The sequence below is a fragment of the Pseudophryne corroboree genome, chromosome 4 (assembly GCF_028390025.1).
Source record: "Pseudophryne corroboree isolate aPseCor3 chromosome 4, aPseCor3.hap2, whole genome shotgun sequence".
Taxonomy (NCBI): Eukaryota; Metazoa; Chordata; class Amphibia; order Anura; family Myobatrachidae; genus Pseudophryne; species Pseudophryne corroboree.
The window spans coordinates 645,608,141-645,624,770 of NC_086447.1; the positions used below are offsets into that span (position 1 = coordinate 645,608,141).

General features: G+C 48.9%; 1 protein-coding gene across 6 annotated transcripts in view; it reads left to right on the top strand.

Annotated features, from left to right (window-relative positions):
- Window positions 1-16,630, top strand: part of CEP170 (centrosomal protein 170) — a 619,381-nt gene that overhangs the window by 132,922 nt on the left and 469,829 nt on the right. For all 6 annotated transcript variants that reach the window (XM_063917739.1, XM_063917738.1, XM_063917740.1 and 3 more), the window contains exon 2: window positions 7,970-8,116. In XM_063917739.1, the coding sequence (XP_063773809.1) occupies window positions 8,012-8,116 (105 nt within the window). In that variant the 5' untranslated portion in view covers window positions 7,970-8,011. The remainder of the gene's footprint in view (window positions 1-7,969; window positions 8,117-16,630) is intronic.

Here is a 16,630-nt window from a genome sequence, read left to right on the forward strand (position 1 = left end):
CCACGGACTCAATTGGGAATCATTTGTGACTCATTCTACGGCTGGATTGCCGTTACCAAATTCGGTAAAGGCCCAATCCACTAGGATGGTGGGCTCTTCTTGGGCGGCTGCCCGAGGCGTCTTGGCATTACAGCTATGCAGAGCGGCGACTTGGTCGGGTTCAAACACTTTTGCTAAATTCTACAAGTTTGATACCTTGGCTGAGGAGGACCTCATGTTTGCTCAATCGGTGCTGCAGAGTCATCCGCACTCTCCCGCCCGCTCTGGAGCTTTGGTATAATCCCCATGGTCCTTACGGAGTCCCCAGCATCCTCTAGGACGTAAGAGAAAATAAGATTTTAAACCTACCGGTAAAGCTTTTTCTCCTAGTCCGTAGAGGATGCTGGGCGCCCATCCCAGTGCGGACTAAATTCTGCAAGACTTGTATATAGTTATTGCTTACATAAGGGTTATGTTACAGTTTTGATCAGTCTCGGGCTGATGCTGTTTTGTTTCATACTGTTAACTGGTTCGTGTGTTTCAAGTTGTACGGTGTGGATGGTGTGGGCTGGTATGTATCTTGCCCTTAGATTAACAAAAATCCTTTCCTCGTACTGTCCGTCTCCTCTGGGCACAGTTCTCTAACGAGGTCTGAAGGAGGGGCATAGAGGGAGGAGCCAGTGCACACCCATCTAAAGTCTTTAGAGTGCCCATGTCTCCTGCGGAGCCCGTCTATACCCCATGGTCCTTACGGAGTCCCCAGCATCCTCTACGGACTAGGAGAAAAAGATTTACCGGTAGGTTTAAAATCTTATTGCGTATTAGATGGTTCTCCCAGAACATTCAGATCCGTAATAAAATATAACTAAACATACCGTATATACTCGAGTATAAGTCGACCCGAATATAAGCAGAGGCACCTAATTTTACCACAAAAACCTCGGAAAACTTATTGACTCGAGTATAAGCCTAGGGTGGGAAATGCAGCTCTAGCCGTACACAGCCCTCAGTGCCAGATATGCCCTCATACTGCCAGATATGCCCCCACAGTGCCAGATATGCCCCACAGTGCCTGATGTGCCAGATATGCCCCACAGTGCCAGATGTGCCCTCATGCTGCCAAATATGCCCCACAGTTCCAGATGTGCCAGATATGCCCTCATGCTGCCACATATGCCCCACAGTGCCAGATGTGCCAGATATGCCCCTCATGCTGCCAGATATGCCCCTCATGCTGCCAGATATGCCCCTCATGCTGCCAGATATGCCCCTCATGCTGCCAGATATGCCCCGCAGTGCCAGATATGCCCTCATGCTGCCACATATGCCCCTCATGCTGCCACATATGCCCCTCATGCTGCCAGATATGCCCCCTCCCCCAGTGCCTGTTACTTACCTCTCCGTCGATCCCGCGCTGTCTTCTGAAGGAGGGACACGGAGCACACAGCACGCGCCTCTCCTGTGTCCCTCCTGCATCTCCGGCGGCCGTGGCGGGTCTATTAAAGGAAGTGCCGGTTCGTGATCAGAGGTCACGAACGGGTACTTCCTTTAATAGACCCGCCGCTGCCGCCGGAGATGCAGGAGGGACACAGGAGAGGTGCGCGCTGTGCGCTCCGTGTCCCTCCTTCACACTGCTCTGCCTGTCACACTGCACTGCCACTGACTCGAGTATAAGCCGAGGTGGCTTTTTCAGCACAAAAAAAAGTGCTGAAAAAGTCTGCTTATACTCGAGTATATACGGTAATAATATAAGACATAATACGGGTAGTGAGCCTTGGTTTTAAAAATTCACTTTATTAATTGTTTTACGCACTTTGGGTGGTTTGTGTAATATTTTGTAATATTTGACGTATTGCACTGTTTTATTTTGCGTTTGGACAATTATAATGTATCTATTAAAAGTTAAATTTTAATATCTTCTTAAGTGTGCCAACAAAGAGACATTCTTTCCTCTTTTTCCTCTACTGTATAGTTTAATTGTCTCTGGTTGCACCCCCGAACATCCAACCACAAGGGATTGATCTGTTGACGGATATTGATCGGGGCCCTTTCTTTGAATTAGATATTATCAATTGTTCAGCTGGTGCAGAGCATATCCCATTCCCCTTTCTCTAACGTCCTAAGTGGATGCTGGGGACTCCGTCAGGACCATGGGGAATAGCGGCTCCGCAGGAGACAGGGCACAAAAAGTAAGCTTTTAGGATCACATGGTGTGTACTGGCTCCTCCCCCTATGACCCTCCTCCAAGCCTCAGTTAGGTTTTTGTGCCCGTCCGAGCAGGGTGCAATCTAGGTGGCTCTCCTAAAGAGCTGCTTAGAAAAAGTTTTTTAGGTTTTTTATTTTCAGTGAGTCCTGCTGGCAACAGGCTCACTGCATCGAGGGACTTAGGGGAGAGAATTTCAACTCACCTGCGTGCAGGATGGATTGGATTCTTAGGCTACTGGACACCATTAGCTCCAGAGGGAGTCGGAACACAGGTCTCACCCTGGGGTTCGTCCCGGAGCCGCGCCGCCGACCCCCCTTACAGATGCTGAAGATTGAAGGTCCGGAAACAGGCGGCAGAAGGCTCTTCAGTCTTCATGAAGGTAGCGCACAGCACTGCAGCTGTGCGCCATTGTTGTCACACACTTCACACCAGACGGTCACGGAGGGTGCAGGGCGCTGCTGGGGGCGCCCTGGGCAGCAATATATAATACCTTTTATGGCAAAAGAATACATCACATATAGCCATTAAGGCTATATGTATGTATTTAACCCATGCCAAATGTCTAAAACTCCGGGAGAAAAGCCCGCCGGAATAGGGGGCGGGGCTTATTCTCCTCAGCACACAGCGCCATTTTTCTGCTCAGCTCCGCTGTGAGGAAGGCTCCCAGGACTCTCCCCTGCACTGCACTACAGAAACAGGGTAAAACAGAGAGGGGGGGCATATTTTGGCGATATTTTTATATATTTAAGCGGCTATAAGGAACAACACTTATATAGGGTTGTTCCCATATATATTATAGCGCTTGGGTGTGTGCTGGCAAACTCTCCCTCTGTCTCCCCAAAGGGCTAGTGGGGTCCTGTCTTCGATAAGAGCATTCCCTGTGTGTCTGCTGTGTGTCGGTACGTGTGTGTCGACATGTATGAGGACGATGTTGGCGTGGAGGCAGAGCAATTGCCGATAATGGTGATGTCACCCCCCAGGGAGTCGACACCGGAATGGATGGCTTTGTTTATGGAATTACGTGATAATGTCAGCACATTACAAAAATCAGTTGACGACATGAGACGGCCGGCAAACCAGTTAGTACCTGCCCAGGCGTCTCAGACACCGTCAGGGGCTGTAAAGCGCCCTTTACCTCAGTCGGTCGACACAGACCCAGACACAGACACTGAATCTAGTGTCGACGGTGATGAAACAAACGTATTTTCAAGTAGGGCCACACGTTATATGATCACGGCAATGAAGGAGGCTTTGCATATCTCTGATACTACAAGTACCACAAAAAGGGGTATTATGTGGGGGGTGAAAAAACTACCTGTAGTTTTTCCTGAATCAGAGGAATTAAATGATGTATGTGATGAAGCGTGGGTTAACCCAGATAGAAAAATGCTAATTTCAAAAAAGTTATTAGCATTATACCCTTTCCCGCCAGAGGTTAGGGCGCGCTGGGAAACACCCCCTAGGGTGGATAAGGCGCTCACACGCTTATCGAAACAAGTGGCGTTACCGTCTCCTGATACGGCCGCCCTCAAGGATCCAGCTGATAGGAGGCTGGAAACTACCCTGAAAAGTATATACACTCATACTGGTGTTATACTGCGACCAGCCATCGCCTCAGCCTGGATGTGCAGTGCTGGGGTCGTCTGGTTGGATTCCCTGACTGAAAATATTGATACCCTGGATAGGGACAGTATTTTATTGACTATAGAGCAATTAAAGGATGCTTTCCTTTATATGCGAGATGCGCAGAGAGATATTTGCACTCTGGCATCGAGAGTAAATGCGATGTCCATATCTGCCAGAAGGAGTTTATGGACGCGACAGTGGTCAGGTGATGCGGATTCCAAACGACATATGGAAGTATTGCCGTATAAAGGGGAGGAATTATTTGGCGTCGGTCTATCGGATCTGGTGGCTACGGCAACTGCCGGAAAATCCACTTTTTTACCTCAGACCCCCTCCCAACAGAAAAAGACACCGTCTTTTCAGCCGCAGTCCTTTCGTTCCTATAAGAACAAGCGGACAAAAGGACAGTCATATCTGCCTCGGGGCAGAGGAAGGGGTAAGAGAGGGCAGCAAGCAGCCCCTGCCCAGGAACAGAAGCCCTCCCAGGGTTCTGCAAAGCCCTCAGCATGACGCTGGGGCCTTACAAGCGGACTCCGGAACGGTGGGGGGTCGACTCAAGAATTTCAGCGCACAGTGGGCTTGCTCACAGGTGGACCCCTGGATTCTACAGGTAGTATCTCAGGGTTACAGGTTGGAATTCGAGAAGTCTCCCCCTCGCCGGTTCCTAAAGTCTGCTTTGCCAACGTCTCCCTCGGACAGGGCGACGGTATTGGAAGCCATTCACAAGCTGTTTGCTCAGCAGGTGATAGTCAAGGTACCCCTCCTACAACAGGGAAAGGGGTATTACTCCACGCTATTTGTGGTACCGAAGCCGGACGGCTCGGTAAGACCTATTCTAAATCTCAAATCTTTGAACCTGTACATACAAAAATTCAAGTTCAAGATGGAGTCACTCAGAGCAGTGATAGCGAATCTGGAAGAAGGGGACTTTATGGTGTCCCTGGACATAAAGGACGCTTACCTGCATGTCCCAATTTGCCCTTCACATCAAGGGTACCTCAGGTTCGTGGTGCAAAACTGTCATTATCAGTTTCAGACGCTGCCGTTTGGATTGTCCACGGCACCTCGGGTCTTTACCAAGGTAATGGCCGAAATGATGATCCTTCTACGAAGAAGAGGCGTATTAATTATCCCTTACTTGGACGATCTCCTGATAAGGGCAAGATCCAGAGAACAGCTGGAAGACGGAGTAGCACTAACCCAACTAGTGCTGCAACAACACGGGTGGATTCTGAATTTTCCAAAATCTCAGTTGACCCCGACGACACGTCTGCTGTTCCTGGGAATGATTCTGGACACGGTTCAGAAAAAGGTGTTTCTTCCGGAGGAGAAAGCCAGGGAGTTATCCGAACTTGTCAGGAACCTCCTAAAACCAGGGACAGTGTCTGTGCATCAATGCACAAGAGTCCTGGGAAAGATGGTGGCTTCTTACGAAGCGATTCCATTCGGCAGATTCCACGCACGAACTTTTCAGTGGGATCTGCTGGACAAATGGTCCGGATCGCATCTGCAGATGCATCAGCGGATAACCTTATCGCCACGGACAAGGGTGTCTCTTCTGTGGTGGTTGCAGAGTGCTCATCTGTTAGAGGGCCGCAGATTCGGCATACAGGACTGGGTCCTGGTGACCACGGATGCCAGTCTGAGAGGCTGGGGAGCGGTCACACAAGGAAGAAACTTCCAGGGAGTATGGTCAAGCCTGGAGATGTCTCTTCACATAAATATACTGGAGCTAAGAGCGATTTACAATGCTCTAAGTCTGGCAAAACCCCTGCTTCAGGGTCAGCCGGTGTTGATCCAGTCGGACAACATCACGGCAGTCGCCCACGTAAACAGACAGGGCGGCACAAGAAGCAGGACAGCAATGGCAGAAGCTGCAAGGATTCTTCGCTGGGCGGAAGATCATGTGATAGCACTGTCAGCAGTATTCATTCCGGGAGTGGACAACTGGGAAGCAGACTTCCTCAGCAGACACGATCTACACCCGGGAGAGTGGGGACTTCATCCAGAAGTCTTCCACATGATTGTGAACCGTTGGGAAAAACCAATGGTGGATATGATGGCGTCCCGCCTCAACAAAAAACTGGACAGGTATTGCGCCAGGTCAAGAGATCCTCAGGCAATAGCTGTGGACGCTCTGGTAACACCGTGGGTGTTCCAGTCAGTGTATGTGTTCCCTCCTCTGCCTCTCATACCAAAAGTACTGAGAATTATACGGCAAAAGGGAGTAAGAACGATACTAGTGGCTCCGGATTGGCCAAGAAGAACTTGGTACCCGGAACTTCAAGAGATGCTCACGGAGGATCCGTGGCCTCTACCTCTAAGACGGGACCTGCTTCAGCAGGGACCGTGTCTATTCCAAGACTTACCGCGGCTGCGTTTGACGGCATGGCGGTTGAACGCCGAATTCTAAAGGAAAAAGGCATTCCGGAAGAGGTCATTCCTACACTGGTAAAGGCCAGGAAGGAGGTGACTGCACAACATTATCACCGCATTTGGAGAAAATATGTTGCGTGGTGTGAGGCCAGGAAGGCCCCCACGGAGGAATTTCAACTGGGTCGATTCCTACATTTCCTGCTAACAGGATTGTCTATGGGCCTCAAATTGGGGTCCATTAAGGTTCAAATTTCGGCCCTGTCGATATTCTTCCAGAAAGAATTGGCTTCAGTTCCTGAAGTCCAGACTTTTGTAAAAGGAGTACTACATATACAGCCCCCGGTTGTGCCCCCAGTGGCACCGTGGGATCTTAATGTAGTCTTGGATTTTCTAAAATCCCATTGGTTTGAGCCGCTCAAATCGGTGGAGATGAAGTATCTTACATGGAAAGTAACCATGCTACTGGCCCTGGCTTCAGCCAGGAGAGTATCAGAATTGGCGGCTTTATCATATAAGAGCCCATATCTGATTTTCCATACGGACAGGGCAGAACTGCGGACGCGTCCTCATTTTCTGCCTAAGGTGGTGTCAGCGTTTCACCTGAACCAGCCTATTGTGGTGCCTGCGGCTACTAACGAGTTGGAGGATTCCAAGTTGTTGGACGTGGTCCGGGCATTGAAAATATATATTTCAAGAACGGCTGGAGTCAGAAAGTCTGACTCACTGCTTATATTGTATGCACCCAACAAGATGGGTGCTCCTGCTTCTAAGCAGACGATTGCTCGTTGGATTTGTAGCACAATTCAACTTGCACATTCTGTGGCAGGCTTGCCACAACCTAAATATGTCAAGGCCCATTCCACAAGGAAAGTGGGCTCATCCTGGGCGGCTGCCCGGGGAGTCTCGGCATTACAACTCTGCCGAGCTGCTACTTGGTCAGGGGCAAACACGTTTGCAAAATTCTACAAATTTGATACCCTGGCTGAGGAGGACCTTGAGTTCTCTCATTCGGTGCTGCAGAGTCATCCGCACTCTCCCGCCCGTTTGGGAGCTTTGGTATAATCCCCATGGTCCTGACGGAGTCCCCAGCATCCACTTAGGACGTTAGAGAAAATAAGAATTTACTTACCGATAATTCTATTTCTCGTAGTCCGTAGTGGATGCTGGGCGCCCATCCCAAGTGCGGATTGTCTGCAATACTTGTACATAGTTATTGTTACAAAAAAAAATCGGGTTGTTATTTGTTGTGAGCCGTCTGTTCAGAGGCTCCTACGTTTGTCATACTGTTAACTGGGTTCAGATCACAAGTTATACGGTGTGATTGGTGTGGCTGGTATGAGTCTTACCCGGGGTTCAATATCCTTCCTTATTGTGTACGCTCGTCCGGGCACAGTACCTAACTGAGGCTTGGAGGAGGGTCATAGGGGGAGGAGCCAGTACACACCATGTGATCCTAAAAGCTTACTTTTTGTGCCCTGTCTCCTGCGGAGCCGCTATTCCCCATGGTCCTGACGGAGTCCCCAGCATCCACTACGGACTACGAGAAATATAATTATCGGTAAGTAAATTCTTATTTTTCCATTTATGTTCCAGATATAACATTTGCACAGAGAGTTAGATTTGGGTGGGTTATTTTGTTTCTGTGCAGAGTAAATACTGGCTGCTTTGTTTTTACACTGCAATCTAGATTTCAGTTTGTACACGCGCCACCCAAATCTAACTCTATCTGCACGTGTTTAATTACCGGTAGGTAACTAAATCCTATCCTTTTTACCTATTTAGATTACCTTTAATATATGAAGGATTAAAAGCTGAAGTGGAAAAATGAGCGTGACATCCTGGTTTTTGGTGAGCAGTGGAGGTACACGACACAGACTTCCCAGAGAAATGATTTTTGTTGGAAGAGATGACTGTGAGCTTATGTTACAGGTAAGTTGGCAATAGAAGTGATTTGCTACATAAAATGCTTATGGTTTCTTGCATTAAAAATAACTGTAATGAACAGCAGATATGGAGGTTTTCCTTAAGTAAATATACCCTCTCGTTACGAGTGTGTGAGAGTACCGAATTGTCCAGGCACTTTCTTCATTTATCATATAGTGGAATAGTTGGTGGAAAATACGGTTAGCAAGGGTGTGGGATAGGCTCTTTTGAAGAGGTGTGTCAAGGACTGTGTTGCCGAAGCTTACATTTCAGAAGTGTTTGGGTAGAGTGTTGGAATAATAATTGGACGCAATCATGCAGCCATACATGTGGTAGAATAGAAGAGGAATTGATATTAAATGGTCACTAGAGGAATGTTTAGGGAAATTGGGAAACTATGGGTGTGATCAAAAATAAAGACCGAGGTCTTATGGAGGGATTTTTGCTCTTTTAATTGAAAAACCGTCTAAAGCAGTCCTTACTGGACAACTTATTTTCTGCATGTATTGTGGGGATCCCACTCTCAAGCATCCATACTTTACTTATATTAATCCTTCTCAGTCTGTTATCAAAATTCTTCATCTTAACTGTAGTGCAAGTAAACTACCTGTTTAACTGTATACGTGTCCGTAGTAACCATTACATGGTTAGTATTACTTCCTACTGCAGAGTGACATTTATGTACCGTGTAGAGAAGGGTTCTATATTGTCCTTGATCTTATTGTACAGTGTTTCCGGGGATTCTGCAGGCACCATAAGCTGAGTTATGATGAATTTTCTCTCCTTTGGCAGCAGCTTCTATGCTCATCACTGCACGTTGGATGTTCTCCAATCCCCAGGGGTTGCAGGCAGAAACTGTGCAGATAAGTGAGTACCATGAAGCAATAAAAGTGAGCTTCATAGGTGATGTTCCCTCACAGCTCTTCTCAGCAGTGGTCTCATTGGCAGATTAGCCATGCCCTATAATAAAGACACGTAAAACAACTGAAATAATCTAGGTGAATATTTAATTCATTATTCGTGACAGAAAAGTAATTGAAGAGAAATTAAACAAACCAAAAAAAAATAAGAGTGTTGTGAGGAGAATCCAATTAAAAATGGAGTGGTGGGTACCCAGCTTTAGAGGCTTTGCTGGTCATTGGATATTGCATGCTTATTTCTTTCACACTGATGCCCTTGCTCGACCCGGGTTACTGAACACTGGTCAGATCCAGGGCTTCAGCTATACCTAGCCTTTTCACACCACCGGCAGGACCCAGATTATTGCCGCTCACAGAGGACACTTAGAGATGACGTCCTCTCAAAGCACCTCCAAAGCCAGCCAATCGACAAGCTTTTAGGCATGACCCAAATCATCAATGACCTGGGTCTGCCTTTCTCACTGCAGCCCAACCGGGCCGAACCCAGGAATAATCCTGGTTTTGTCCTGGTTTGTTGACCAAGGTCAGATCTGGGATGCAAGACTTTAACACAGAACTGGGACTCGAATCGCTCCGGCTTGTCCTGGTAATAATCCCGGGTTATCAGCTCAGTTCAAAAGGGGTATTGGTATTTGTGTACTTTACAGACACCATTACGGACTCATTGCAGAGAGAAACCAATGAATGTTATGTCGTCCTCGGGAGACGACCTACCATATCACTTTATGTGGAGGACTAGTCTAAATAACCGTGATCCTTGCAAAGTGATTTTAGAAGATATATCCAGTTTTTGACTGAAAAATTTAACAACCGAAGAACCGGAAGTAGCAGCGGACATCACCAGAAGTTCTGTATAATAAGGTGATGAGTCCGTAAAGTACACAAGTACCAGGGTATTCATTTGTAACTCTCACACTTATGTGTTGAGCATTATTTACAGACTAAATAATCTGACCTCACAGCCCATCAATTATGAAGTTAATTGGGACGGAAATGTACATTTCTCTAACGTCCTAGTGGATGCTGGGGACTCCGTAAGGACCATGGGGAATAGACGGGCTCCGCAGGAGACTGGGCACTCTAAGAAAGATTTAGGACTACCTGGTGTGCACTGGCTCCTCCCCCTATGACCCTCCTCCAAGCCTCAGTTCGATTTCTGTGCCCGGCTGAGCTGGATGCACACTAGGGGCTCTCCTGAGCTCCTAGAAAGAAAGTGTTTGTTAGGTTTTTTATTTTCAGTGAGACCTGCTGGCAACAGGCTCACTGCATCGAGGGACTAAGGGGAGAAGAAGCGAACCTACCTAAGTGGTGGTAGCTTGGGCTTCTTAGGCTACTGGACACCATTAGCTCCAGAGGGTTCGAACACAGGCGCCGATCTCGTCGTCCGTTCCCGGAGCCGCGCCGCCGCCCCCCTTACAGAGCCAGAAGCAAGAAGAGGTCCAGAAAATCGGCGACTGAAGACTTCTGTCTTCTCCAAGGTAGCGCACAGCACTGCAGCTGTGCGCCATTGCTCCTCATGCACACCACACACTGCGGTCACTGATGGGTGCAGGGCGCTGGGGGGGGGCGCCCTGAGCAGCAATATTTACACCTTGGCTGGCAAACTAATACCATATATAGCCCCAGGGGCTATATAGGTGTATATTAACCCCTGCCAGATACATTAAAATAGCGGGAGAAACCCGCCGAAAGAGGGGCGGGACCTTCTCCCTCAGCACACTGGTGCCATTTTTCCCTCACAGCTCCGCTGGAAGGAAGCTCCCTGGCTCTCCCCTGCAGTCCTGCACTACAGAAAAGGGTAAAAAAGAGAGGGGGGGCACAAATTAGGCGCAGTATAAGTATATATGCAGCTATAAGGGGAAAACACATTTTTATAGGTGATATCCCTGTGATATATAGCGCTCTGGTATGTGCTGGCATACTCTCCCTCTGTCTCCCCAAAGGGCTTTGTGGGGTCCTGTCCTCTGTAAGAGCATTCCCTGTGTGTCTGCTGTGTGTCGGTACTGCTGTGTCGACATGTATGAGGAGGAAAATGATGTGGAGGCGGAGCAAATGCCTGTGAATGTGTTGTCACCCCCTGAGGGGTCGAAACCGGTGTGGCTGGACTTATGGAAGGAATTGCGTGAAAGTGTCAACTCCTTACACAAAAGGTTTGACGACATAGGACAGCCGGCTACACAGCTTGTGCCTGTACCAGCGTCTCAAATGTCATCAGGGGCTTTAAAACGCCCGCTACCTCAGGTGACAGATACAGACGTCGACACGGATGCCGACTCCAGTGTCGACGGTGATGAGACTAGTGTACCCTCCAATAGGTCCACCCGTTACATGATTGAGGCAATGAAAAATGTTTTACACATTTCTGATAATACCCCAGGTACCACAAAAAAGGGTATTATGTTTGGTGAGAAAAAGCTACCTGTAGTTTTTCCTGCATCTGACGAATTAAATGAGGTGTGTGAGGAAGCGTGGTCTTCCCCCGATAAGAAATTGATAATTTCAAAACGATTATTGGCAGCGTACCCTTTCCCGCTAGAGGATAGGTCACGTTGGGAAACACCCCCTAGGGTAGACAAGGCGCTGACACGCTTGTCAAAGAAGGTGGCACTACCGTCTCCGGATACGGCCACCCTGAAGGAACCTGCTGATAGAAAGCAGGAAAATACCCTAAAGGCTATTTACACACACTCAGGCATTATATTGCGACCAGCGATTGCATCAGCTTGGATGTGCAGTGCTGCTGCTGCGTGGTCAGATTCCCTGTTGGATAATATTGATACCATGGATAGGGACAATATTTTGCTGACGCTTGAGCATATAAAAGACGCAGTCTTATACATGCGTGATGCACAGAGGGATATTTGCCGGCTGGCATCAAGAGTAAGCGCAATGTCCATTGCCGCCAGACGGGGGTTATGGACTAGGCAATGGTCAGGTGATGCCGACTCAAAGCGGCACATGGAAGTTTTACCCTGTAAGGGGGTGGAACTGTTTGGGGATGGTCTTTCGGACCTCGTGTCCACAGCTACTGCTGGGAAATCGACCTTTTTGCCACAGGCTGCCCCACAGCAAAAGAAAGCACCGTATTATCAGGTACAGTCCTTTCGGCCCCAGAAAGGCAAGAGGGCTAGAGGCTCCTCCTTTCTGCCGAGAGGCAGAGGTAGAGGGAAAAAGCTGCAACACACAGCTAGTTCCCAGGAGCAGAAGTCTTCCCCTGAGTCCGGTAAGTCCACAGCATGACGCTGGGGCTGCTCAGGCGGAACCGGATACGGTGGGGGCCCGTCTCAAAAAGTTCAGCGCACAGTGGGCTCTCTCACAGGTGGATCCCTGGGTCCTTCAAGTAGTACTTCAGGGGTACAGGCTGGAATTCGAGACGACCCCCCCCCCCCCCCCCCCCCGCCGTTTCCTAAAAACTGCCTTACCGGCAACTCAGGGAGGCAGTGTTGGTGGCTATTCAAAAACTGTTTTCACAGCAGGTGATTGTCAAGGTACCCCTCCTTCAGCAAGGAAAGGGTTACTATTCCACACTGTTTGTGGTACCGAAACCGGACGGTTCGGTCAGACCCATCTTAAATTTAAAAGCCTTGAACACTTTTATCAAAAGGTTCAAGTTCAAGATGGAATCGCTCAGGGCGGTTATTGCGAGCCTGGAGGAGGGGGACTACATGGTCTCCCTGGACATCAAGGATGCGTATCTGCATGTCCCCATTTATCCTCCTCACCAAGAGTACCTCAGATTTGTGGTACAGGACTGTCACTATCAGTTCCAGACGCTGCCGTTTGGGTTATCCACGGCGCCGAGGGTCTTTACCAAGGTAATGGCCGAAATGATGATACTCCTTCGCAAGAAAGGTGTTTCAATTATCCCGTACTTGGACGATCTCCTGATAAAGGCGAAGTCCAAGGAACAGTTGGTAGTGGGGGTAGCACTTTCTCAGGAAGTGCTACAACAGCATGGCTGGATTCTCAATATTCCAAAGTCACAGCTGGTCCCGACGACACGTCTTCTGTTCCTGGGAATGATTCTGGACACAGACCAGAAAAGAGTGTTTCTTCCAGTGGAAAAAGCCGAGGAATTGTCATCTCTAGTCAGAGATATCCTAAAACAAGGACAAGTGTCGGTACATCAATGCACACGAGTCCTGGGAAAAATGGTAGCCTCGTACGAGGCGATTCCATTCGGACGGTTCCACGCAAGGACGTTCCAGTGGGACCTGTTGGACAAATGGTCCGGGTCCCATCTCCAGATGCAACAGCGGATAACCCTGTCGGCAAGGACCAGGGTGTCGCTGCTGTGGTGGCTGCAGACGGCTCATCTGCTAGAGGGCCGCAGATTCGGAATACAGGACTGGGTCCTGGTGACCACGGATGCCAGCCTTCGGGGCTGGGGGGCAGTCACACAGGGAAGAAATTTCCAGGGGCTGTGGTCAGCTCAGGAGATATCGCTGCACATAAATATTCTGGAGCGAAGGGCCATTTACAATGCCCTAAGTCAGGCAAGACCCCTGCTTCAGAACCGGCCGGTGCTGATACAGTCAGACAACATCACGGCAGTCGCCCATGTAAACAGACAGGGCTGCACAAGAAGCAGGAGGGCAATGGCAGAAGCCACAAGAATTCTCCGATGGACAGAGAATCATGTGCTAGCATTGACAGCAGTATTCATTCCGGGAGTGGACAACTGGGAAGCAGACTTCCTCAGCAGGCACGACCTCCACCCGGGAGAGTGGGGACTTCATCCAGAAGTCTTCCAGATGCTGGTAAACCGTTGGGAAAAACCACAGGTGGACATGATGGCGTCCCGCCTCAACAAAAAGCTAAAAAGGTATTGCGCCAGGTCAAGGGACCCTCAGGCGATCGCTGTGGACGCTCTAGTGACACCGTGGGTGTACCAGTCGGTTTATGTGTTTCCTCCTCTGCCTCTCATACCCAAGGTACTGAGAATAATAAGAAGGCGAGGAGTGAGAACTATTCTCGTGGCTCCGGATTGGCCAAGAAGAGCTTGGTACCCGGAACTTCAAGAGATGCTCGCAGAGGACCCTTGGCCTCTGCCGCTCAGACGGGACCTGCTGCAGCAGGGACCCTGTCTGTTCCAAGACTTACCGCGGCTGCGTTTGACGGCATGGCGGTAGAACGCCGGATCCTAAAGGAAAAGGGCATTCCGGAGGAAGTCATCCCTACCCTGATCAAGGCCAGGAAGGATGTCACCGCAAAGCATTATCACCGCATTTGGCGGAAGTATGTTGCTTGGTGTGAGGCCAGGAAGGCCCCAACGGAGGAATTTCAACTGGGTCGTTTCCTACATTTCCTGCAAGCAGGTGTGACTTTGGGCCTCAAATTGGGGTCCATTAAAGTCCAGATCTCGGCCCTATCGATTTTCTTCCAGAAAGAACTGGCTTCACTGCCTGAAGTTCAGACTTTTGTCAAGTGAGTTCTGCATATTCAGCCTCCTTTTGTGCCCCCAGTGGCACCTTGGGATCTCAATGTGGTCTTGGAGTTTCTAAAATCACATTGGTTTGAGCCACTTAAGACTGTGGATTTAAAATATCTCACGTGGAAAGTGGTCATGTTGTTGGCTCTGGCTTCGGCCAGACGTGTGTCAGAATTGGCGGCTTTGTCCTGTAAAAGCCCCTATCTGATTTTCCATATGGATAGGGCTGAATTGAGGACTCGGCCTCATTTTCTCCCGAAGGTGGTATCAGCGTTTCACTTGAACCAACCTATTGTGGTGCCTGCGGCTACTAGGGACTTGGAGGATTCCAAGTTTCTGGACGTAGTCAGGGCCCTGAAAATATATGTTTCCTGGACGGCTGGAGTCAGGAAGACTGACTCGCTGTTTATCCTGTATGCACCCAACAAGATGGGTGCTCCTGCTTCTAAGCAGACTATTGCGCGCTGGATTTGTAGTACTATTCAGCTGGCGCATTCTGCGGTCGGATTACCGCAGCCTAAGTCAGTAAAAGCCCATTCCACAAGGAAGGTGGGCTCATCTTGGGCGGCTGCCCGAGGGGTCTCGGCTTTACAACTTTGCCGAGCTGCTACTTGGTCAGGGGCAAACACGTGTGCAAAATTCTATAAATTTGATACCCTGGCTGAGGAGGACCTGGAGTTCTCTCATTCGGTGCTGCAGAGTCATCCGCACTCTCCCGCCCGTTTGGGAGCTTTGGTATAATCCCCATGGTCCTTACGGAGTCCCCAGCATCCACTAGGACGTTAGAGAAAATAAGAATTTACTCACCGGTAATTCTATTTCTCGTAGTCCGTAGTGGATGCTGGGCGCCCATCCCAAGTGCGGATTGTCTGCAATACTTGTAAATAGTTATTGTTACAAAAATCGGGTTGTTATTGCGAGCCATCTCTTCAGAGGCTCATTTTTTGTTATCATACTGTTAACCGGGGTTCCTATCACGAGTTACATGGTGTGATTGGTGTGGCTGGTATGAGTCTTACCTGGGATTCAAAATTCTTCCTTATTGTGTCAGCTCTTCCGGGCACAGTGTCCTAACTGAGGCTTGGAGGAGAGTCATAGGGGGAGGAGCCAGTGCACACCAGGTAGTCCTAAATCTTTCTTAGAGTGCCCAGTCTCCTGCGGAGCCCGTCTATTCCCCATGGTCCTTACGGAGTCCCCAGCATCCACTACGGACTACGAGAAATAGAATTACCGGTGAGTAAATTCTTATTTTATATTATTGTATTGTCTAGATTGTAGCAGTATACATTATCAGCATAACACCTTTCACCCTTCTCCCATCTTAGTGCCTCCTCAGTGCACTGAGCCAAATAACTCACCTGTATAAATTGTGCAAATTTAGGGCCTAATTCAGACCTGATCGCAGCAGCAAAATTGTTCTCTAATGGGCAAAACCACGTGCAGTGCAGGTGGGGCAAAAATAACGTGCAAAGAGAGTTAGTTTTGGGTGGGGTGTGTTTAAACTGAAATCTAAATTGCAGTGTTAAAATAAAGCAGCCAGTATTTGCCCTGCACAGAAACAAAATAACCCACTGAAATCTAAATTTCTCTTACGTCCTAGTGGATACTGGGATACTGTACTTTAGTACCATGGGGTATAGATCAGGTCCACTGGAGCCTGGCACTTTAAAAACATTTAGTGTGTGTATGTGTGTGCTGGCTCCTCTCCTCTATGCCCCTCCTAGCAGTTTCCTTTATTTTTTATTTTTGTTATTTATTTTCAGGTAGTACTGGTTGGCAACCAGTCTACCTGCTTCGTGGGATTTAGAGGGGGTACTGAACCAAGCTCCTGAAGTTTAATGGTTCGTAATTCCAGTTGACAGGACACTGAGCTCCTGAGGTGCTGATCACACATCGTACTGTGTGTGCCCACGCCAGCAGCTAGCCTTCACCCTCTAACAGATTCCGGGGATCGTCTGGTGTGGTGAGTGTTAACACCGGGGTCCCGGTTAGCGGGTCCCTGGTGCGGTTTGGCGGCATGTCGCGGGCCACAAGCTGCGGTGCCCACCGCAGACTACACTGGCCCAGCCTCAATTAGGCTTTGTGTGTACTGTTTTATGTTAAAAGCAGCCAGTATAAACATTAGTGGGACCATGCCATTACAAGGGGCGGGGCTTCATGGAGACCGGG